This window comes from Rhineura floridana, chromosome 20 (genome assembly GCF_030035675.1).
Source record: "Rhineura floridana isolate rRhiFlo1 chromosome 20, rRhiFlo1.hap2, whole genome shotgun sequence".
Taxonomy (NCBI): Eukaryota; Metazoa; Chordata; class Lepidosauria; order Squamata; family Rhineuridae; genus Rhineura; species Rhineura floridana.
The window spans coordinates 4,912,954-4,937,329 of NC_084499.1; the positions used below are offsets into that span (position 1 = coordinate 4,912,954).

The 24,376-nt window shown below is 40.9% G+C and overlaps 1 protein-coding gene across 7 annotated transcripts in view; it reads left to right on the plus strand.

Moving 5' to 3' along the window:
- Window positions 1-24,376, plus strand: part of NEK6 (NIMA related kinase 6) — a 116,730-nt gene that overhangs the window by 20,785 nt on the left and 71,569 nt on the right. For 6 of the 7 annotated variants that reach the window (XM_061604263.1, XM_061604261.1, XM_061604264.1 and 3 more), the window contains exon 2: window positions 17,935-18,056. In XM_061604263.1, coding sequence (XP_061460247.1) covers window positions 17,964-18,056 — 93 coding nt within the window. In that variant the 5' untranslated portion in view covers window positions 17,935-17,963. Of the gene's footprint in view, window positions 1-14,949; window positions 15,040-17,934; window positions 18,057-24,376 lie in introns of all 7 variants that reach the window. The other variant, XM_061604262.1, reaches the window with a different exon arrangement.

The following is a 24,376-nucleotide window of genomic DNA, read 5'->3' on the forward strand; positions in this document are numbered from 1 at the left end:
TTAAATTTGTCCATGAACTGGATTTAACTCACAGTCTGCCATTTGAACATTGTAGGAAAGTGGTAAAATTTGAATACTTTACATCTTTTAATTACCAAAGCACGCCTTTGTAGATTAAAATGATAATAGGGGGGTTTCAACAAACCCAAGCCACTCTAGAAAGAAGTTGCGTTCGTTGGAGCTTTTTTTGTGAATGAATAGTGTAGAAACATCTTACTGTATTTCTGTTGAAAGATTAATCTTGCTGACTAAAGACAGGAACGCAAACATGAGCTGGGCGGAGAATTTATTTTAAACAGGATGGGAAGCTTGCCACAAATATTTAAATATAGGCTAGTAGTGTTTGTTTTATTGACATCTAGAGTGAGTCAACTCTAACTTTACATTTGTTGACTTAACATAATTTGGTTTCCAGAATATGGAACAGTGAATTACAATGGCTGTCACACTATTAGTTTAATGAATACCAGTTGTTGACATAAACAATGAGAAAGTGGCTCTGGGTTGTTAGTCCTTTTTGCTAAATATTCTAAATAAATGTTGGTGCTTGAACAGAAAGTGATTGTAGCTTTTGGCTTCTGTTGCTACTCTGATTAAGCTTACTTATATCCTTAACTGTATCTCTCCCTCTCTCCACTGCATATAAATGATTCTGATGTTCATAAAATTGTGTGTGTGGTTAAACTAATAGAGAGGCATTTGTTTTAAGCGACTGGTTTGTTGGTGTTTGGGGGAAAGTGCTTTGTGGCACCTTAAAGACAGATTTTTGTGACAGAATTGGCTGTTGTGTGTTCATGTGTGCATGCACTCACAGAAAAAATGTGATTTGTGTATATGTGGGGCCAAATGGCTATGAAACGCGCAGGTTAACAGTGGTTGTCTAATACTTTTACATGGAGCCCAAATATATACAAGCTAAGGATAGAGAGACACTCAAGAACAATTTTGTCAGGTTTCCCCTTATAACTCTGCCCTGCCCTAGCGTTTAATAATGAATCCCTATTGAAGGGGGGGTTGCTAAGTCCTTCTTGCATTACAGCGTGGCAGCCTTTTGTTACAAATCAGGAGATTTTGTGGTCTCTGTCCAGTCCAATATATGGGTTCAGTGCCTGTGGCAAACAACTTCAGAGCCCTCTAGAATGGTAGCCAGGGAATTGGTTCTTGCTGGTGCTCCCCTCAAGAGCATCGTTGTAACAATTTGCACAATATTTCAGGGTAGGGTGTTCAGCTTCTTGCTCAGATCTTAGAGCTTTGTCTATGAATGCTGATGCCAGTCAGTCATTCATGTGCCACAGGATGGTTTGTTGTTTTTTAGTCTATCTCAAATGCTATATAGACGCTGGCATCTCCTGTTAAAAGTACTTAGGCACTCCTCTTGGAACCCCTAGTTTTGTGGGTAGCTCCAATCTGGGACCCTCGTTAAAGCTATACTGGAATACCCCGCATTAACATACGCAATGGGTCCGGGCTGAGTATGTAAACTGAAAATGTACTTAAACTGAAGCACTAAGATGACGCTACTGCCGCAAGGCACGAAACACATGGAACGCAAGTTCAGGCGGTACTTAAGTGTCCGTCAGTGTCCGTAAGTGCGAAGCGAGTGTACGTAAACAGGGGAATGGTGGAGAATGGAGTATGTCTGTACTCGCGAGTGTCCGTAAAGTGAAGGTATGTATAGCGGGGTATTCCTGTAGTAAGAACACGTATTCAGTGGAAAGTCAGCTGAAGGTCAGTTATAGGTCTGGAAAGAGGTCTTTAGGTAACTTCCCTGAAGACTTACTAATTTCTTGTGCAATTCCCTTATACACCATATGTCAGTTTTCTCTCCTGCCCTCACTCTTATCAGTACTTTAGCCTGGGAAGGTGTATGCTACCACATATTGTCATATTTTTGTGTGTCTTTTCATCTTAAACCGCTCTGCTTATGGTAATTTTGAATCATCTTGAACTGACTCCTGAGAAAGGCAAACAAAGGAGTTAAAAGTTGTCAGGGCTTTACAGTAAATACTCCTTGCTTTTGGAAGTGCCGACAGAAGCGTAATTGTTAGGTTCAAGTATATTTGTCATGTGTCAGACAGTGTGAGTCTGCTTGCAATGAGCCGGTTATATACTTCACCAAGAAGAAGTGAGAGAGTGAGAACCCAGAGACTGCTTGTGTATTTTCTGTTTTCTTGTGTTGCGGGAAGGAGGGAGGTGCTGCTGTTTAACGTAGCTGGTAATTAGGTTCTACAAGGAAGCATATATTACTGTTGCTTGCTTTGCCAAAGCTCTTCAGCATGATGGATGAGATTTAAAGGTTGATCTGACTAAATTGCAGTGAGAATACTAACGACAAAGGTATTTCTGTTGTGAAATATTCCTACAAGACATCATGACTGTGGCATAAATGCTGTAAGATAATGGACAATAAAAGTCACTCGGAAATAAGACTCTCCCAGGATAGGGTTGTTGCCTTGTCATACACATACGGAGCCAGGAGATAATATAATCACAAACCAAGACCATCATTTAAATATATCGGTAATCTTGTATAGCATCTTGACAGATTTATTTTATGAGCCAGCAAGAGACAGAACATTATCAGGCAGGAGAGAGAGGGGGAAGGCAGTATCGTTTTGGTGCTTAGTTTTCAAAATAGTTTGAATCACTTTGTTTTTTCATGGAGGCCTCAGTAAAAGGTGTTTTACTTCCCTTTCATGCACATTTCACCTCAATCCTAAACACATTTTTGTGAAAATAGAGTCTGTAGCTCTCAGTTGACCTTATATAGGTGTCTCGTGCTCTTGGGATTTCTGCAAAACTTTTAATATTAAAATGAAATCTAGATACTGCCTTGTCAAGGCTACAGTAGAAACACTTCAATTTCCACAAGCTGCTCTTTGCTTATGGCTCACATAGCCTAATGATGATACTCCAGTATTAATTGGTTGATGGTGGTTTTCATTATCCCCAACCTGTGGCTGAAAAAGAGTGTGCTGTGGCACCTCAGAAATGGAAGAGCCTTGGGCATAAGCCAGTCTTGCCAATAAAAGCTGAGGGAGTGCCACTCTCTGCGCTAGCCAGCCTTCCTTCTTTCCTTATTTTCTGCCACAGCTTTCCTTAGAACAGCAGCCCTGGGTCCCAGGCAGATGGTTCTGGCAAGGGAACCTTGAAGGAATGCTCTCTCTGCATGTCACTGATGTGGCTCTACATTGTATTCTACCAGTCATCTGGGCTGGGGGTGACCAGGTGACTGACAAATTACTCTGCTGGCTTAAGCTTAAAGCCAGCTCAATTAACAAGTGGAGTCAAGGAAGCTGTTAGAGCAGCCTTTCCCAACCAGTGTGCCTCCAGGTGCAAAAAGAATTGAGAGAGCACATCCCTAAAAGCATTAAGACCCAAAATAAAAAACTATATTTAAATGCATTAAGAAATAGGAAACAAGCTAGAGAGGTGGTTGGATCTTCAGATGACAAGTGAGTCAAAGGTGTGCTGAAGGAGAAAAAGAAGATTGTATCTGTTTCACTGTGGAAGATGTAGGGCAGATCCTTATGCCTGAAGTAACTTTTTCTGGAAGAGAGTCTGGGGAATGGAGACAAATAGTGGTGATGAGATGCACTTGAAGGCCTCATTGACAAATTAAAAACAAATGAATAAGTGGTCTGGATGGTGTCCACCTGAGGGGGTCTTAAAGATTTCATAAGTGAAATTGCTAATCTTATAACAAAAAATATGTAAGGTGTCCCTGAGATCAGCCTCCATACTCATGGCTGGCCAGTGTAAGACCAATATGTGGAAAGGAACGTGGGAAATTACAGGCCAATTAGCTTAATATTTGTTCTGGGAAAATTGATGGAAAGCGTTATTAAAGATAGATAGAGAGCGAGAGCGAGAGCGCACCCCCGCCAAGGATCACTATTGGGACCTGTGCTTTTTAACTTTCTAAACAGCCTTGAGTCAGGGATGAGCAATGAGGTGGCTGAGTTTGCTGATGACACCGAATTAGCCGGGGTAGTAAGAACAAAAAGGGTTTGTGAGGAGCTCCGAAAGGATCTCTCCAAAATGGGTGAATGGACATTACAGTGACAAATTTGATTCAGTGTAGGCTACTGTAAACTGATGTACATTGAGACAGACAACTCCTAACTTCACATATATGCTTATGGGGTCTGAACTGTCAGTGACTGACCAAGAAAGAGAACTTGGAGTCATGGTAGTTAGCTCAATAACAATGTTGATCCAGTGTGCAGTTGCTGTGAAAAAGGCAACTTTCAGAGAGCCAGTGTGCCCTAGTGGTTAAGGTGTTGGACTACGACCTGGGAGACCAGGGTTCGAATTCCCACACAGCCATGAAGCTCACTGGGTGACCTTGGGCCAGTCACTGCCTCTCAGCCTCAGAGGAAGGCAATGGTAAACCTCCTCTGAATACCTCTCACCATGAAACCCCTATTCATAGGGTTGCCATTAGTCGGAATTGAATTGAAGGCGGTCCATTTCCATTTCATTATTAGGAAAAGGATCTGTTGGCTCCCCCATCTTCTGTAATTTTTCCTCACATTATGTGTAATGGGCTTAGTCCACTGATTTGGATTTTGATATGCTACACAAAGATCTCTGAAAGTCACATTAGCAAGCTGCTTGGTAAAAATGAAGCTACTCTCCTCCCTCCTCCCCCCATGCAAATAGGCAGAGTGTTTTTGTGTGTGGGAGCAGTGCATTTGTACACAAATTTCTGTTGTTGATTAAACCTTGCTTCCTCTCCATCCTCTTGTTTGAGTATTCCAGAAGTCCTGCTCAGTATCTTTTCCTCGGCATTCTGAACTATGCACCTTATTTGGTTGGGAAACCTCAGTTATCTTTGGAGGGGCTTCATTCCTAGTAGAGCTAGGAAATATATTGCAAATTTTCAGATACAAATTCATGAGTAGTGTCCAGGCAATGAGGCACAGGAGCAGCAGAAGCTAAAGAGAGAGTTTATGATAGTGTTATGTAGATATGTTGTAATCTTTGTGTCCTGACAATCCTCCTGGGTGTTTAAAATAAGACTTGCAACAGGGAACTAGTTAAGGACAGTTCTCGTTAGAAATCCAGACAGTTAATGAAATGCAGATGTAAAGAAGGAGATTGTTCTTTGTCCTTTTGCCTTGTAGATTGCCTAAAACGTTTTAAGTCTGGGCACTTGACATTCCCACTGCTCAGCAGCATTGTGGAGAACAGAGAAGGCTGAATTCCAGCCATATGGAAAACAGCTGGATAGGCACAGCAAGAGGGATAGGTGTGTTGGCACAGAGAAACAGACATGTGGTAGGCACAATTCTTGATACTGTGCTTCCTGCTTGGGATGTATTCCTTGCTACTCATGCTGTTTGTTCATCAGGGAGAATAATTTGGCCTTTGGATGTGATCTAGGCATCTAGAGCTCCATGCTTATACCTGATTAAGCTGATCACAGCTGTTATCGAGCCTGATTTGGAAAGGGAGTACACCTTGGGCATCCATCAGGATGTATCAAATATGAGCAGAGGCTGCTGCTGAAGTAACTTTCCTTAATGGGTATCCTGTAACTAATGATATTGGGCTTTGCTTCCAAGTGCCTTGGGCATTTCTGCCTTCCAAAGTGCACCTGTCAGATTCCTGCAGGAGGTGGCGAAAGCTTTTGTTTTCCTCACTTGCCAAAATACTCAGTTTGAGGGGAAGTGTGTGCATGTGTCTGTCAGAATTCAGAGATTCCAAAACTGTACTTGCATGTTGTGAATTGGAGGACCATTCAGACTGAGGGATGCCTTTTAAGTGGCTCTTTGTCCCCCACAGGCTGCAAATTAAATAAGCCTTAACAATACGTTTTATGGGCAATTCTTTGTTGTTGTTACAAATGTGTTTTCCCTTCCGGTTCAGGAGCAAGTAAATTCCAGGCCAGAAATTTGCCTGCAGCTTCTTTGGGAAGCAGAACAAGAACATCCAGTTCTGGGAAGGAGAATTATCCAGTGCATTTTTCTTTTATATAGAGCTAAGTGTTCAACTGAAGGAAACTGTCTTTGCTTTTCTTTATTATAGAAAAATAAATGGACTGCCTTCAAGTCGATTCTGACTTGTGGCGACCCTATGAATAGGGTTTTCATGGTAAGCAGTATTTAGAGGGGGTTTACCATTGCCTTCCTCTGAGGCTGAGAGGCAGTGACTGGCCCAAGGTCACCCAGTGAGCTTTGTGGCTGTGTGGGGATTTGAACCCTGGTCTCCCAGGTCGTAGTCCAACACACCTTAACCACTAGACCACACTGGCTCTCTAATAGAACATAAATTCTATTATATATTTATAGAACATAAATATATTAGAAACCGGTAGCTGCCTTGATTTATACTCAAAATTATTCCGATTGAATATTTTTAACAAATTTTTATTGAGTTTTCTTTTTAAAAATAGTACAAAAAGGAAATAGAAAAAAGGAAAAAGAGTAATAACCAATAAAAATGTAAAAAAAAGTGCAGAAGAAGCAGAGTATATTCATAAAGGGGAACATAGTAGGCACATACATAAAGGGTATACAATTGTATAGAAAAAGAACAGCATGGAAGGTGATTGGACCAGAATGGTAAGTGGGTATTTGGAAGACGTGTGGTATAGCCTGGATTCATAAGAAAGGTCAAAAGAAGGCCACAATGTGGATTCAGATTTATCAGATTTTTATCACACACACCCCTGCCCAGTCTACTACATTGTGTCATTTTGGTAGATTGTGGGAATGCTGTGGACATAATATATCTTAACCAGCAAAGCTTTTGACAAAGTGCCCCATGATATTCTGATTAGCAATCTAGCTAAATGTGGGCTGGATAGAACAACTATCAGGTGGATCTACAGTTGGCTACGGAATCGTACTCAGAGTGCTTAGCAATGGTTCGTTCTAATACTGGGGGAAGTTGGGCGGAATAATTTGATACACAATAGAAAAGATTTCCTGAAATATCTTAACCCAGAAAGATTGTATCATTGGGCCAAGCCCACCACATGTGGAAAAATGTGCCACCCCATTACAGCGTTTCCCACAGGAATGAGATGGTTCAGTGTTACCTCTTGTTAATTTTACCAGAGTGAAATACCACCATAGTACCACTTTATACATAGATTATTTAACCATGGCAAATATTACTCATATAGGAGGTGTATGCCATACAGCATTCCAGAATTGAGTTTCTATAGTAATCGCTAAATATGCTTCCACTGGTTCTTCAGACTTCTAGTAGATCCCATTAAACAAGATAAGAGACCTTTATAAATAATACACACTCCCTTGTTTAGAGTGCTTGGGGAACCTTTACAAAACCTTTAAAAAAATTAAGGGACGTGGTGTGACCCCAGTTCTCAACAGAAAGCTAGTGAATGTTTGAACCTATAGCAGCTGAAACCAATTAGTATGAACATTTCCCAGCTTCTCTATAACTTGTCTATTTAACAGAATCTCACCCTCAAACAAGTCACGTAATCTACAGAGCCCTTTAGCCTTCCAGTCTACATACCGAACATATTTACCTGGGTCCCTAAAGTGCGAATGCTCCAGGAAAGGCAACAGTGGGGATATAGAAGAGGCTAAATGCTTTTCTCACCTCTTCCAAATCCACAAGGTAGCTTTCAGGAACAGGTTCGCTAAAGTGTGCAAAACACCAAGAGATAATTTGCCAAAGGGAATGATTGTGTCTAATCATAGAATCATAGAGTTGGAAGGGGCTTTGTAGGCCATCGAGTCCAACCCCCTGCTCACAGCAGGAAATCCACAGCTAGAGCATCTCCCGCAGATAGCTGTCCAGCCTCTGCTTGAAGACATCCAGCGAAGGGGATCCCACCACCTCCCCAGGCAGTCGGTTCCATTGCCGAACTGCCCTTACTGTCAAGAAGTTCCTTCTAATGTCCAATCTGAATCTACGCTCCTGCAACTTAAAACCATTAGACCTAGTCCTACCCTCTGGGGCAGCAGAGAACAAATCTGTACCCTCCTCTATGTGACAGCCCTTCAGGTACTTAAAGAGTGCAATCATGTCACCCCTCAGCCTTCTCTTCACCAGACTGAACATGCCAAGTTCCTTCAACCTTTCCTCATAAGACTTGTTCTCCATACCGGCTATCATCCTCGTCGCCCTCTTCTGAACCCGCTCTAACTTGTCTATATCTTTCTTAAAATGAGGTGCCCAGAACTGAACGCAGTATTCCAGATGAGGCCTGACCAATGCAGAATATAGTGGGACTATTACTTCCCTCGACCTGGAAACTATAGCTCTGTTTGTGCAGCCCAAAACCGCGTTTGCCTTTTTTGCCGCAGCATCACACTGCTGGGTCATGTTCAACTTACGATCCACTACAATTCCAAGGTCCTTCTCACTACTGCTAAGCCGGGTATTTCCCATCCTGTACCCGTGCATTTTGTTTTTGTGGCCTAAATGCAGAATCCTGCATTTGTCTTTATTGAATGTCATTTTATTAATTTCAGCCCAATTTTCTAGTCTATCCAGGTCCCTTTGGATTTTATTCCTGTCTTCCATTGTGTTAGCTATCCCTCCCAGTTTCGTATCATCCGCAAACTTCATAAGGCTTCCCTCCACCCCATCATCTAAGTCATTGATAAAAATGTTGAAGAGTATCGGCCCCAGGACAGAACCCTGTGGCACTCCACTCGAAACCTCCTTTCAGTCCGAAGCAGAGCCACCGACGACCACTCTTTGAGTACGGTTTTCACCAGTTGTGAATCCACCTGACAGTATTTCCATGTAGTCCGCATTTGACTAGTTTGCTAATCAAAAGGTCGTGGGGGACTTTGTCAAACGCCTTGCTGAAATCTAGATAGATGACATCTACAGCATTGTAGATGTATTCTGTTCCACTTCCATTTGCACCCATTCTATTTTGGGGGCTCTCCAGACAATTTGGGCAGAGTATTCATTTTTACAGCTGAGAATACATCCAGATCAAGCTAAATTGAGTCCTCCTCACTGTTTCAAGTCCCTTCTCATTTGCTTGAGTAAGAGGCCAGGATTATCATGGATATCTGGGTGTTGCCTAATGACATTAACTAGCGCCTCTACTGCCAGTACAAAAAATAAAGGCAACAGAGGGCAGCTTTGTCTAGTGTTCCTGGGAAGAGAGAAGGGGAGAGAATGCATACTATAAACTCCAACTGTTGCTTTTGCATATGTGATATCACAACAGATATTGCATCATCCCCAACATCTTCTATAGCCTGATGGCATTGCTGCTAATGAATGGCAGTTGAGGGAGAGGGAGTTACATCCTAATCCCATATACATTAGGAAGCAATTTTATTTTAATTTTTTTTAATATTAAATTTAGAATTTGCACTGGCTGCCAGTTAGTTGCTCAGCTAAGTTCAAGGTGCTGTTACTAGCATAAAAAGTTTTGTACAGTTTGGTACCATAATATGTAAGAGATCATCTCATCATGAGGTCCATTCCGTGCAATGTTGGAATCAGACCTTTAGTGTGGCGGTACCTACCCTTTGGATCTCCTTACCATCATATATCAGACAGGCATCATGTCTGTTATTTTTGACACCTGTTGAAGTTCTTCCTCTACCGACAAATCTTTTAAGTGGATATTTTTATCCTAGTCTTTATCTGCTTTGGACTAAAAATTGTGTTTATATGTGCTTTATTGTTAATCACTTTGGGTTGTTTCATGGGAAGCAATTCATAAATGAATTTTTAAAAAAAGAAAAGAAAAAGGCTCTACCTTAACTTTTTTAACCAGATTTAGATTATTATTATTATTATTATTATTATTATTATTATTGCAGGCACTACTGCCCCTTACCAGGGGATGAAGCCTACCAAATTTCAGAAGGATAAATGCAGCTGTTCTCCTGCAGAGGTGCCCTGTTCCTTTTTGGGTGACAAAATAGAAATCACATTCCCTTCCCTTCCCTACTTTTTTTTTAGGCAATTAGTTTGAGAGCTAGGGACGTGAGGGAGGTGCAAATTGTTGCTGAGGAGGGAGGCTGGTTGCTTTGCCTCACAGTTGCTTGTGTGGGTGGTTCTAGCCACCTCTTTCCATTCCTCCTGCTTCTGTTGAGTTCCCATTGGCTCCCTTACACTCTCCCTTCTGATCTGAGCCAATCAGCAACACAGCCTTTTTACCCTGCACCTCTTTACCCTGGCCTTTGACACCTGAGATGTATACTTTTAGGAACCACCCTATTTTGTGATTTTAGGTTGTTTTAAATTTTGTAACCTGCCCTGGGACCTTTGGGTGAAGGGCAAATAATAAATATTGATAACAGGAAAATGAGAAGGAGGGGAGGAATTAAACAAAAAAGGGCACACTTACAGGTTTGGATGAGGAAAAAGTTTGAGTACAAAGTGGAAAGCAATCAGGTTTGGATTACCAGCAGACAATTCCCATTGGAAAACAGGGATTTTTAGTATGGTCTGGATGAGCCCTGTGTGATCCAACTTGGTAATATGAAAAAACTACCAGGAATCACCCCAGTTTGCTTTGTTATTTAGGGTTCACACACACCTGATGTGCATCCCTAGTATGATATCCCTTTAGGTCAAGTAATTTTTTGTGACACAATTGTTTAAGATATCAGCCAGAACTGATGGAAATGGTCCATTGAAGAATGGTGATGAAAGCTTTCCTCTTTCTATCATTTCATTTATTAGCATTGGAAATTAGAGCACATTATCTAGTTACCCATCCTTCTTTTTCAGAAACTAAACTCCACCTAATTCTACACTTTATAATATAATTCCCCAGGGCCTGTCTCTTATGTTTCTTAGAAACAACAGTCGTGGATATCCCAGCTCTGCAATCATGTTTGCAGATGTTACTAACCTATGAACTGTCTTAGTAACCCACCTTGCAGTACTTTGTTTGTTTGTATGTATGTTTATTTATTTCAATTATATCCCACTTTTCTTCCCAGACCGAGCCCAGGGCAGCAAAAAACACAAAAGCACTGTGAAACATCTTAAAAACAGAAGACTTCAAAACATATTAAAACAAAACATCTCTAAAAACCTATTAAAAACAAAACATCTTAAAACATCTTTTTTAAAAAAAACGTTTAAAACATCTTATAAAGCAATTCAAACACAGGCGCAGACTGGGATGAGGTCTCTACTTAAAAGGCTTGTTGAAAGAGGAAGGTCTTCAGCAGGTGTCAAAAAGATAACAGAGATGGTGCTTGTCTAAATAAGGGGAAGGAATTCCAAAGTGTCAGCACCACAACATTAAAGTTCCGCTTCCTACATGGTGCGGAACGGACCTCCTGATAAGATGGTATCTGCAGTAGGCCCTCAGCTGCAGCAGGCAATGATCACCTGGATATATAATGAGTATGACTATCTTTCAGGTACCCTGATCCCAAGCTGTATGAGGCTTTGTTCACCAAAACCAGCTCCTTGCCCATTAGCCTGGTAGCTAATGGGCAGCCAGTGCAGTTCTTTCAGCCGCAGGGTAACATGTTGGTGATATCCTGCTCCAGTGAGCAGTTGAACCGTTGCATTTTGCACCAGCTGCAGCTCCCAGACCAACCTCAAGGGCAGCCCCCCATAGAGGTCATTACAGTAATCCAGCCTGAAGGTTATCAATGCATGGGTTAGATATTAGTGTTATTGTTGGAATTTTAAGGTTCTAATGTGAATTGTATGTTTTTATGTTGTGCGTCGCCCAGAGTGGCTGGACAACCAGCCAGATGGGCAACTAATAAATTTAATAAATAAATAAATAAATAAATAAATAAATAGTTAGGCTTTCCCAGTTCAGAAATGGCTGCAGTTGTCTTCTCAATGGAAGCTGATAAAAGGCTCTCCTAGCCACTGAGGTCATCTGAGCCTCTCGTGACAAAGATGGATCCAGGAGCACCCTCAGACTACGGACCTGCTTTTTCAGAGGGAGTATGACTCCATCCAAGCAGGTAATTGACCACTTATGCAGACTTGGGAACCACCAACCCACAGCACCTCCGTCTTGCTAGGATTCAGACTCTCATCCAGCCCACCACCGACTCCAGGGCTGCACGGCCTCTCCTGATTCAGATGTTACAGATAAATAGAGCTGGGGTATCATCAGCATACTGCTGACACCTTGCCTCTGTTACGACACGTGTTCTTGGGAACCTGAGTGTGTGAACCTGCCACCCTGATGTCCCATGAAACACACCTCCTTGAGAGGAGGGGGATCTTTTGCTAGGGATAAAACAAGCGCGTTGCCCTGAAATGTGTCTCAATGGTGCGTGTATAACCCAAGAAATGCAGGTCTAAACCAGACTAAAGCAAAGCTTTCTTTTATTGAGAGAAAAGAGCAGACTAGTATTACAAAATTACTGGGTGCATGGCAGCATTAATCAATATCGTAACCCATTCATAACTTTAAACTAAAGAGATTAAAGGACTCTATTACTATAAAGAGTGACAGGTAGGAGAGGTTACCTTTCCTAGGCCCAGGAGTGGGCAGTGGAGTGCAGCTGAAGTGATGTGGAAGAGCTCTTGCCCCAAAACAGGAAAGAATATGTTTGTTTCAAGGCTGGTGCTGAGACACAGAATCCCTTCCTGGTTCTGTCCCTGCCGTCCCTCATTGCATTCTTTAAGAGCGCAGTTACACGCGTTGGAGCTCTGATCGCCATTACCCCCCTTCTCCCACTCAAGCATCTCTTTTAAAAGACATTTTTCCTCTCTCTACTCACCTGAAAAGGAGGGGTCTGGGTATGAGGTGATTTTGTGTTTATGTGTTTCTAGCTGACACTGAGAAACTCAGGCTACTTTCTATTGCTTGAACAATGTGATAATTCTGCTACGCATGAGGGAAATCTGCCAAAGAGAAGATAACATTTATTCCAATTGCTCTTTGATATTTTTGTTGCTCACAGGATGACCTTGTTGTACACAGTACCTCAAGAACACATAACCAGCAAAACAAGGGTGTGTGGGGTGGGAGTTATGGTCTGGCAGGCTTCAGGGCCTTGCACCTCACAACATCCCAAATCTCCTGATGACCACTCCCAAGGGCTTCATATAGATGTTAAACAGCATGGGGGACAAGATGGTACCCTGCAGCACCCCACAGCACAACTGCCAGGGGGCTGAAAGACAGTCACCCAATGCTATTCTCTGAGAATGACCTTGGAGATAGGATCGAAACCACTGTAAAACAGTGCTTCCGGTATCCATCTCATCAAGTCGGCTCAGAAGGATACCATAGTCAATGGTATCAAAAGCTGCTGAGAGATCAAGTAAGAATAACAGGTATTGATTATGGGCAGTGGCCTGAAAGAAAAAGATATCTTCCAGTTTATGAAGGTTTCCCATCTGGTTTATTTTTATTTATTAAAATATTTTCATACTAATGATCCATCCACAAAAGGAACATTTCCTAGTGTCAATTTTTACTTGCCAGTCGTGAGCAAATCTAGACAAGAAGACGTTTAGAAGAATTTAGTAGTAAATTATTTATGTTTCTTCTCCCTTCCCCCTGCCAACGCTTCATTCCATTTGCAAAGGATTGAACTGGCTGAGCACAGTGTCTAACTTTAGAAGAAAATGGGTGGAATTCATTTTTTTAAAAAATGCTTATGATTGCACAATGAGAATGTGATACAAAAGTACCATAAGGAAGTATCTGCTCTCTCAAAAATTAACCTAGCAGTTCCTCTTGGCTGATTTTGAGAAATGTTGCAGGTAAATGTGCATAGTCTTTGAAGTGGGGAAGAGTGATTTAAATAAAGGAAATTGAAGTCATTGATTTAAATTCTGATAAGTTACCAAGAAAAAAAATCCCAGTTTTAAACCACTTATTAAAATCAAGTTTCCCATTTTGAAATTCATCTCTCTTCTGTACAACCATGCATATTACCTGCTTGTTAAACCGATTGAAACATATTGGATTGCAACTAAATAGAGCTTTTACATGAGGCTTTTTGCACTGCAGAATTACGTTCTAGTTAGAGACAAGAGATGGATTTCTGTTTAGCTATCTCTGTATAAATGCAAAAATGCTAGATTTAGATAACTTAATTGAGGTCTAGGTCTACAATTGTATGCATACTTATTGGAACACAAGTCCCAAGCTGCCCTGAGCTTCTTCTGGGAGGAAGGGTGGGGTATAAATTTAATAATAAATAAAATAGAACTTGCTTCCTAACGTACACGGGATTAGGCTGTACCAAATGTCCAGAATTCCCTCTCCCTCAGTTGCCATTGATTAGTAGCAGTCCCATCAGGCTTTAGAAGGGGAAGATGGGACTTCAGGGTCTCTCCATCAGCTCTGGTGAAAGACCAGCAACTGTTAGCTTCTCTTTTGCAATTTTCCTTGTTTCTTCTGTTCACTACAGCTAAAAGGTGATAATTTACTAGCATCTGAAAATAAGGTGTTAAACTGTTGGGTGCCTTGTTCAGCTCAGAGGTGTAAGGGCAATGCATTCTAGTTAATTCTTTGGTTGATACGAATATAAACAAATATGTGGATTATAGTCAGATCTCCACAGTGTTAGAGCATCTTTTTTGAATGCTGAAGGTCCCAGGTTCAGTCTCCTGCATCTCCAGGTAAGGCTGAAAAAGATTCATGCTTGAAACCCTGAAGAGCCATTGCTGATCAGTGTGAACAATACTAAGCTAATGGATCAATGGTCTGACCCGGTATAAGGCAACTTTCTATATTGTTTGATGTGTCTACTTTAACAGTGAAGTTAGTGCGATCTATTGAGCCTCTTACTGAGAGTAGTTTGTCACCTACAGAGGTAAGTACTTGCCAACTACAAAGTGTGTACCTGCCACTTGTTGTCCTGCCTCTCTTGTGAGTAGCGCTGCTAATGTACCTGTAGCATGTTTGCCCCAACAACCCAGAATAGCTGCTCGTTTTGAGCAGGACAGCGTGTCCCTTAGTTGTTAGCGAAGGATCACTGTTCCTTGATGCATATTGCTTTTCAAAACTGATATTTTGTCATTACTCCTTCCTAAACTTTGCAGGCAAAAAAGCTTTGAAACAAGCCAAGCTATTTGTGGCAGCTCTGCTGTCCTGAGCGGTTAATGACTGTCTCTGTTACCTGTTCTCTAATGGTAAGCGGGCATACCTTGTCTTCCCTGCAGCACTCAAAGAATCATGAGCCCACTAGGAACATGTCTGTTGTGTGTGTGTGTGTGTTTGTGCATGTTGCTGACAGACTAGGCTTCTCAGTTTCAGAAATGAGTTGGTTTTGCTTGAACATCGAGATAAACAGTGGCTCAGTGGCTGTGAGGGAGTGGGGCAGCTGGAATGTGCCATTTGGCATCTAATAGTTTCTTATTTCTTTATTGCATTTATATCCCACTTTTCCTCCAATGAGCACAAGATGGTATACATGGTTCTCCCCTCCCCATTTTATCCTCACAACAACCTTCTGAGGTAGGTTAGGCTGAGAGACAGTGACTGGCCCATGGTCACCCATTGTGTTTCATGGCTGAATTAGGATTCAAACCCTAGTCTCCCAGATCATAGCCCAACACCCTAACCATTGTGCCACTCTTGCATTCTACCATGAATTGCATACAATTCATAAGTGATAAAATCAAGGTTGAATATTGGCAAACACTAAATGATCATTGTGTAATCTCTATAGCTTTTCTGAAGTTTTCCATTTCTTTTATAAAAGTTTGTTTTTCAAAACAGAACTGTCAAGTTGTGCACACACACACAACCCATAAACTCCTTCAATAACTGAAGCAGTATGTGGATGGTAAAATGTTGACACATTCAAAGGACTGAGAAATATCACAAATATACTTGCAAATTAGATGTGGCTGTTCATTTCTCAGTCTTGCTAGTCAGCTAGTCACCTGCTTCCTTTCCATCTCTTGTGTTCTTTCAGAACTGTGTGTTTCAGTCACATGGAGATAGCCTGGCAGTCTCCCACTCTTCGATGTAGACTTAACCAAGCATTTGAGGGTTTTGTAACAGGGCTGGATTTTATCTCTACCCATTCCCAGCAATTGCAGTTTAAAACAAATTTTCTTTTACATATTGACTCAGAACATTGGTACTCTATGTGCCATCAATACAGCTTTTAAGCTTCTAAAACTGGTGCAGAATTAGTCTTTAGGGAAATTTTATGCTGTGAGCCTGAGGTCATTTCTGGTAATGAGTGAGAGGAAAAGTGTGTAGTGGAATTGGTAGCTGTTCATGTTGCTTGAATGCAACTTGATTGCTTTGTTGGCTGGAGCTTTGTTCTTCTGGCTGACCCATTATGTGTCCCTTTGCATTTCATGTATTTCCAGAAGAACTTGAATGTGGGGCTAGTTGCAGGGTGAGTGTGTATCTGCCATGTTCAGCAACTCTGCAGTTTAGTCACCCAAATGTGGATCCTGGACTGCCTTTGATTTTATCAACACTTATCTTCAGATCTGTATTGATATTTTTTTGAAGCAACATCAGAAATGGTCTTGGTGCTCTAGTTTCTACTCCCTGAAAACCTCTTACGGCTGTTGAACCTTAAGTTGATAGTTATGAGTTTCTCCTTACCGTGCCGCAAAGCTCTTGCTGCAACAAACCACCATGGCTGCCCCTCTGGAATTTCTCCCTATTGTTGTTGCTAGCCTGCTTTTGAGGAGAGAAGAACTCCAAAAGCAGCATCTAGGATACAAAATGAACGAGTCTCCAAAAATAATACTTTAAAACTTTTAAAATGTCCAGATTCATAATCCTAAAGAAGTCTCTGCATAAAGTTAAAAACACGGTGAGTCAGGGGCTCCCAAACTGTGGTCCGCAAACTTCATTCAGGTGGTTCAACTGTAAAAATACAATTGAAAATGGTAGAATCTAGAGCATATTGTAATTGTTATAACAGGTAGAAGAGCCATTAAGTGGTCCATCAAGACCCTCAGCAATTTCCGTGAGGTCCGTGGGGAAAGAAGTTTGGGAACCACTGCTAAAAGCAAACTCAAATAGCAGCACCATTTTATAGCCCACACTAAGGCTGGAGACATCCTTGCAGTTGTACTGGCTTCAGTGTGTGTCTCCACCTTTCTACCAGTAATTGTGCTATCATTTTCGCATGTTCTAAGCTCATTATTCTGGAATTTGCGTTTATCTTTGTTGACAGTAGTAACCATTATATATAAGCAGTTGCATTTAAACTAGGGCTTTGTGGAATAATGTTGAAATGGCAAACATTTGTTCCTAAGACAAATATTCAGAAGAATATTGAAATAATGGATGCTTGCAATGCCTTGATTTTCTTTTTGCTGTGCTTGGAATATGGTGAATTGCCTGAGCCTCTTGTGTGCTGATGTGAATAAGCACGAAGGTCCTGGCCCAGTGTTGTTCAGTGAAAGTGAACAACACTTTTCTTACCTTCCTGGGGACTCTCATGCCTCCCGTGCTGTTGAAAGGGCCCAGTTGCTGTACTTTCTGTATAATGCTGCACACCTGAATGGATGTGCACTTGCACAGGGTCCCAAGGAAATGTGGGGCTTGGGTGCTAGTAGCTGCTACAAAAATAAAATAAATAAATAAAATTTTATTTATTAGTCGCCCATCTGTCCAAGTAAACGGACACTCTGGGCAACGTACAACAATACAATACAACAATTCAGTACAGTATAAAATAATACATAATCAACAAAACACAACGTCAGCATCAATTCAACTAAAACCATCTTCAATAAATACTATAAAAACTAATCCCCCTCAGAAAAGCAGTGAAGGAGAAAGTGGAGGGATTAGCAGTGAGAGGGGAAGGGGCTAATGTTCCTGTTAGCTTCCTTATCAAGAATACCGTCCTTGTAGAATGTTGAGCTTGGGGTGGTAGTCAGATCCTTGCCTGTGGGGTGAAGAAAGAAAAGGACTCCAGTTCAAATACAGAGTTCTATGTAAGTCAGCAGAAGAGAGAGGCACTGTATGGATCTTCCCATTAGTCTGCATGTATTCAGTCACGTGGGTGCCTTTGAGTTGACACAACTGTGCTCTTGTTCCTGCAGAGTTTCAAGACAAAGTCTGGCATGTTACCATGGAAGGACAACACAATCATCCGCACCATCTAGGGGACCAGAACAACCCACTTTGTAAAGTGGCAAGCCAAGAATACCAGCATGATGCACAGGTAAGCAGCCATTTTTCCCCTTTTGGCCCTCTGCTTCAAAGGTTTAACAACTTTTGAAAGAGAGAATTTTCAAAATTTAGGATCCATTCAGCATTACAATTTATTTCTGAAGAAAAATTGGCAACTTCCTGAAATATACATTAAACAAGAGTTCCTCCCATGTCATACCAGCTATGACCTCGTTTTTTATGCGACTGCAATTCTCTTATGTGTTGTAGTGGTTAAGAGCTTTGGACAAGTTAGGGAAAACCCAAGTTAAATAAATGTAATAAATAATGGGGGGATCAAAGGAATTATTTATATTCAGTGAAATCTATCGTTAATTAAAAAATAGTTTGGATAATTATTGCAACTGCTAATAAACAGTCTGTTCAATACCTGTACGGTTATGCTTCATTGTGAACTAACTACTAAGGCCTGCAGAATAAGCAGCGGATGTAACACACCAATTCAAAACCATGGCCCGTTTCATCCAGATGACATGGTCTTCACCCTTATCCTTTTTTTCTGGCCATGATTATTAATGTATATAGAATCTAGGCAAATATATGTGCATGCATAACTATATATCTGAATAATTCCAATTCTGAGGTGAAGCCTGTTTTTTAAATCTTTACAGCCCCATTCTTCACTAAAAGAAGCTGCCTGTAAGCTATATGCCCACTAGTGGTGTTTCCCATACATTTCCTTTGCTGGGTACAGGGTTTTTTCGGCTTCATTCAGAGCTATTTTGACACTAGTCATAATAAAATGTATTTCTTTGGCAAAGGGCCATGCCCTGTTTCTTAAGTGTAGTATTAGTCATGCATGCTGAAGAAGCAATACCAACTTCCCTTAAATAGTGGGTTGCTGCTGACTATCAGTGCTACAAAATTATGAATTGGCCGGGTCTGGAAAAACAGCAATGTTTGGATTGAGAGCCCTGCCGTGCGTTGCCGAGTTAATTCATTATGAGAGCAAAAGCAAAGCACAGTTATGAGGTTTACAAAAACAGTGAGTTGCCTGTGAACACATGGTGCGCAGTGCTGCGTTGAAATACCCTGTGTGGAACGCAACCCCCCTCCACTGCAGTAATTTGTCATATTAAGTCATTTAATAGTAATTGATCTCCTCGAATTAGCCAAGTTACATTTTGAGCAATTAGGGTTAATTACAGTCTCATTTGGCAGGATGGAGCCCATGTAATTATTCCATGAACAAGATTAGGAAGTGTTCTTACACAGCAGATACGTTCATGGCTTCTTAGAGTACATGTTGGAATTTGCCATGGCATAGTTAAGTGTAATTAGTGGCTAATAATACAGTGTTTTCCTGTGGGCCTGACAGTAGGATGCCTCATTGTCACTAGTGGTCATTTTAAGTACGTTTTTGGCCACTCCTATCTATTAAAGTTGTGGCTGTGGCTGTACAGTTGGACTCAATAATGGAAATGGAACAGGAGAGCAGTGAAGCTGACTAAGAGTTTGGAAAGCATGCCCTGAAGAGAAGACTAGAACTACTAAAGAAAAGATTGGAAGCGCAAATAATAAGATAGCAGTTCTTGAATATCTTGGAAGCTCATATTAAAGAGGATAAAATATTGTTTAGGGTCCTGAAAGTGTTTTAAGATACTGAGACACTGTTTTAAATTGGACTTGTTCTTCACTGTGTTAAGAATTGGGCGATGCAGCAGATAACTTCAGGAAGCTGTGGAATTCCTTTATATAGATGTTTGAGGGACACTGTTAGTTGAACTCATTTTTTTCCAGTTCTTTCAGTGAGTGTTCTGGATTTATTGAGGTTTCTGAATACATTATTGTATGTATTGAATACAGTATTTTTTGCTGCATTATTGGTTGTGGATTGATTGATGATTTGACAAAGCTTGACCGATTTTAACAGACTGGTCTTCTGACATTTTTTATATCATTGGCTGTAGCTTTAATATTTTTTATGGTAAAGATTAAGACCATAATAACAGCTATTATTGTTAAGTGATTCATTATGTATTATGGGATTGAGGTTACCATAGGCAGATTACTTTGGAGAGATGTTGGCTGTTCGTTTAAAAATGGAGTTGATTTGATTGATATGTTAGGTATTTTCTGTCATTCATCTCAGTGAGGAGTAAAGAGAAGATACCAGAAATAATTCTGTCCTGTTCTTTTCCTCCTTAAATAAGAGTCATTTTATCAAACTAGCTGAAGATGTATAAGAAGATTATACAATGAGAGTTGCCAGGGTGGATTCTCTAGAACAGTGGTTCCCAACCTGGGGGCCGGGACCCCCAGGGGGGCCGCAAAGTAATCCAGAGGGGGCCGTGAACAGTAAAGAAATGAATTATTTATTAATTTTTTAAAAAAGTCTTCACTCCTGCGACACTGTCTGCTTTCCACTGCCGCTGCAGATGACACCTCCCCCTTGCTCCAAACAAGAGGGGAGGCCTTTTGCTGAAGTGCCAGAGCATCTTTCAGGCGCACTAAGGGCAGGCATCTGCCTATAAAGTACATGGCAGATGCCAAAGGAGGCTGAGGGTGGAGCTACCAGGAAGAAGAGGGGATTACTATCACTGATTCCTGTCTCCTTGCACTGCCGCTACTGGCAACGCCCTTGCTTAGAATGAGAGGAGAGGGCTTTCTGTGAAGCAAAAAGAAGCAAGCGTGCAAAGAAAGGCTGCTTTCCCCCTTCCTTCCTGGCAGCCAGCCTGCCTCTCTGGGGGGAGGGGGTCACAAAAATTTTTCAGCTTATAAAGGGGGTCCTGTGCTCATAAAGGTTGGGAACCACTGCTCTAGAGCCTCAAAATGAGATTGGCTTGGTAGAAACGAAAAGGTTTGAGTAACACATAGATAACAAAATGGAATTAAGTTATTTTTAGAGGATCAGAGGGCGCATCATACATCTGGGGATGCTGGGGAAGGAAGAGCTTTTTGAAAAATTGGAAGTGGACTGCCTTCAAGTCGATCCTGACTTATGGCAACCCTATGAATAGGGGTTTCATGGTGAACGATATTCAAGGGTGGTTTTACCATTGCCTTCCTCTGAGGCTGAGAGGCAGTGACTGGCCCAAGGTCACCCAGTGAGCTTCATGGCTATGTGGGGATTCAAACCCTGGTCTCCCAGGTCATAGTTCAGCAATGACCCAGAGGAGGAGCAGGGAGGGTAGGAGGAGGGGGAGCGTTGAAAAATTAATGAATGCAATTATTTTAAATTAGCAGAGAGAAGAATCAGGAAAAAGTCTTCTAAACAATTCCTGAAAAGGCAGCAAGTCCTTTTAAATGACACCAGTGTTCCTTCCATTGCTGTTTACCAGTCACTTAAATAGCCACAGCATGGCATGTCATCCTTATCACAGGATGTGTTGGTGTCTTCAGTGGATTGATTAGGTCATTGCTAGAATAGATGGGCAAAGTTTGACTTTGCTTTTCATCTTCAGTCCATGTTTTGATTAGGCTTTATGAATGGCAGTTTAAAAAATTTTACAGTAAAAATTTAGCGAAATTGTTAATAACTGTCAGATAACAGTATTATCTGATATTTCTCTGGAAATACAGATTTTTGATAACTGTGTTAAAACACATGCACAATAAATTAGTGATGGGGAAGGCCAGAAACTTTGGGGAACTGTTGTATCTAACTGCTAACAGTTCTCAGATAAATATGGTGCATGTGTGTTCTCTATAGTATGCTATGACTTTGGTCCTGATGGGGATTTATAAGTTCATGGAACAGCAGTGCATGAGGGTGACTTTTCTGTGGTTGCTCCTAGATTGTAGAATGCCCTCCTGTCCAAGATGCATCTAGGCTCATCACTGTACACATTTTGACATCCGGTCAAGCACACTTTTTTGCACAGGCCTTTGGAGGGTGGAAGAGCTTACATGGTTTAATTGTGTTACATGGTTTATGTAAACCACACTGTGACCACATTTTGAAGTATGCGTTATACATTCCTATAAATAAGTAAATATGGGCAAGCAGGGCTATTTGGAATTATTGGTGCTTACTTTCTTTTGTATTTATATCTCAGTTGTTGACATTTCTATTGGGTTTCATCTATAGAATTCTAATAAGGTGTCAAATGTTGATAAAGTCAAAATTCATAATTAAAAAAGACCTGAATGAGGTTTGAGTATGTCTAATGCTCCACAGCTTGGTACCCTCCAGATGTTGTTGGATTACAGCTCCCATCAATCCCAGCCAGGATGGGCAGTGGTCTGGGATGATGAGAGTTGTCACTCAACAATATTTGGAGGGTACCAGGTTGTGGAAGGCTCTTATAGAGAATCCTTCTGTTAAAGAGAATTCAAGTACATGGGTTTTGAATCCATTGCAACCCTGATTTTGGTTCTCAAAGGTGAAATATGCAGGGTTTAAGCATCATGTTGTCCACAAAACACATGGCACAGCACAGGCACAAACATTCTGTTGCATTCTAAAGGACTGTACAAAAGTAGGAGGATACAGTAATGGTTCTTTTGTGGCCTGTCTTACATGCGGGTGGGGAAAGGCCATTTTTGGGAAAGAGTATAAAGTTACAAAATCGACAGATAAATTGGTTACATGTTAGTTTGTTGAAAACATGTCCCGGAAGACTTGAAGAGGTGGCTTAGAATTATCCCTTGCTGCTCGTCTGCTGTATTTATTTTTAGTGTTTTAGTTAACCTTTTCCTTATGACTCACAATAGAACTTTCTGTTTGGAAATTTTCTAATTAGAGTAAGTGAATATATAACTAGAATTAGTGCCAGTGTGTTGTCAGACCACACTGCATTGGTGTAGGTTGGAAAGGTGAGAATACCTTAGTTTTAAAGTGGGCAATAACTCAGAATTCAAATTTGTTTCCATTTCTAATGAAAAGTTTCAGGTCTGCACATTGTTATTGCTACTGCTTACTGATTTAGCTTTGATATTTTTATCAAGTCATTTCTTAGTATTTGGAGTTAACGCAAAAAATTAATTTTAGTTAGTGTTGACTTAAGTAAGATTTAAAACAGTGACCTAATAAAAATGGATTCTGAGGGAACCCCGCAGTTTTCTGTTGGTTTCTTATTTCACAGTGCTCATGTCAACTGAAGATGCTGTGGGTCCCTCCATGCAGGGTTGATGCATAGAATCTGCCTTATACCAGGACAGACTATTTGTCTGTCTGTCTACTCTGACTGGCAGCAGCTCTCCAGAATCTTTGTAATCTTTTTCAATCTTCCCCACAGATCCTATTTTAACTAGAGATGCCAGGGATTAAACCTAGGAATTTCACCATAAAAGACATATGTTCTACCAGAATTTGCAATGTTCATGCACGTTTATATCTACTTGTGTGTTCTCTGTTGGTGAAGCAACTGGAATGTCCCTGAGGAGGCATGAGGGTCTGCTGCTTGCTGTATTCATGCTTATGAATTAGCTGAGAAATGTTGTTGCATTCATGGATAGCAGCTGGAGCTTAATTTTGTGCAACTGCACTTTTTTTCAAAATGCAGAACTCATATTGTGAAAGGTGATGGATAAACAACACTCATGATGCTCAGTAAGTGGTTTCTGTCCATCCCCTTCTCGAAGTCCAATTTTAAACATTTTAAATTGGAAATACTTTTCAGAGCAAATGCATTGCAATATTCAGTGTTGCGACACCATGCTACGCCATGGCTCCACCAATTCCCATGTGGTGTCAGTGCAGATGATGCAGGTTGGAAACCTGTTATGGGGCTGACAAGGCAGGTCAGGTGCATCTTGCAGATGCCTTTAACTGGCTCTGTACTGCAGTATAAACTCCTGAGGTAGACATGCTGCCTCTTGTATTCATTTTTCAGATAGGTATTTTTCCCCCTTTCCAGTATTGGCATGTTAACATACACCCCAACGACACAGCAATTTTTTTTTTGCCAACTTTAGATTATGTATTAACATAAAAAAATTCAGTATTGCAGTAAAATTTATGTTGTGGAATTGTCACTGGGCACATATACGGGTGGTGAAACAGCTGCATTGGCTTCTGCTTTCATGGCCTAGGACCAGAATATCAGATTGCTTTTGCCCATATTTATTTATTTTATTATTTTATTTATTATTTAAATTTATATCCTGCCGTTCCTCCCAGAGGACGGCAAACAAAAACACTAAGAGCACTCTAAAATATCTTAAAAACAAAATACTTTAAAACATATTAAAACAGATCATCTTTAAAAACATATTAAAACAGATCATCTTAAAAACATCTTTAAAAAACAACTTTAAAAACATCTTAAGAAAAGGGGGCCTTTTCTGTAGTGGCCCCCGAATTGTGGAATAGCCTCCCTGAAGAAATACGCCTGGTGCCGACGCTTCTATCTTTTCAGCGCCAGGTTA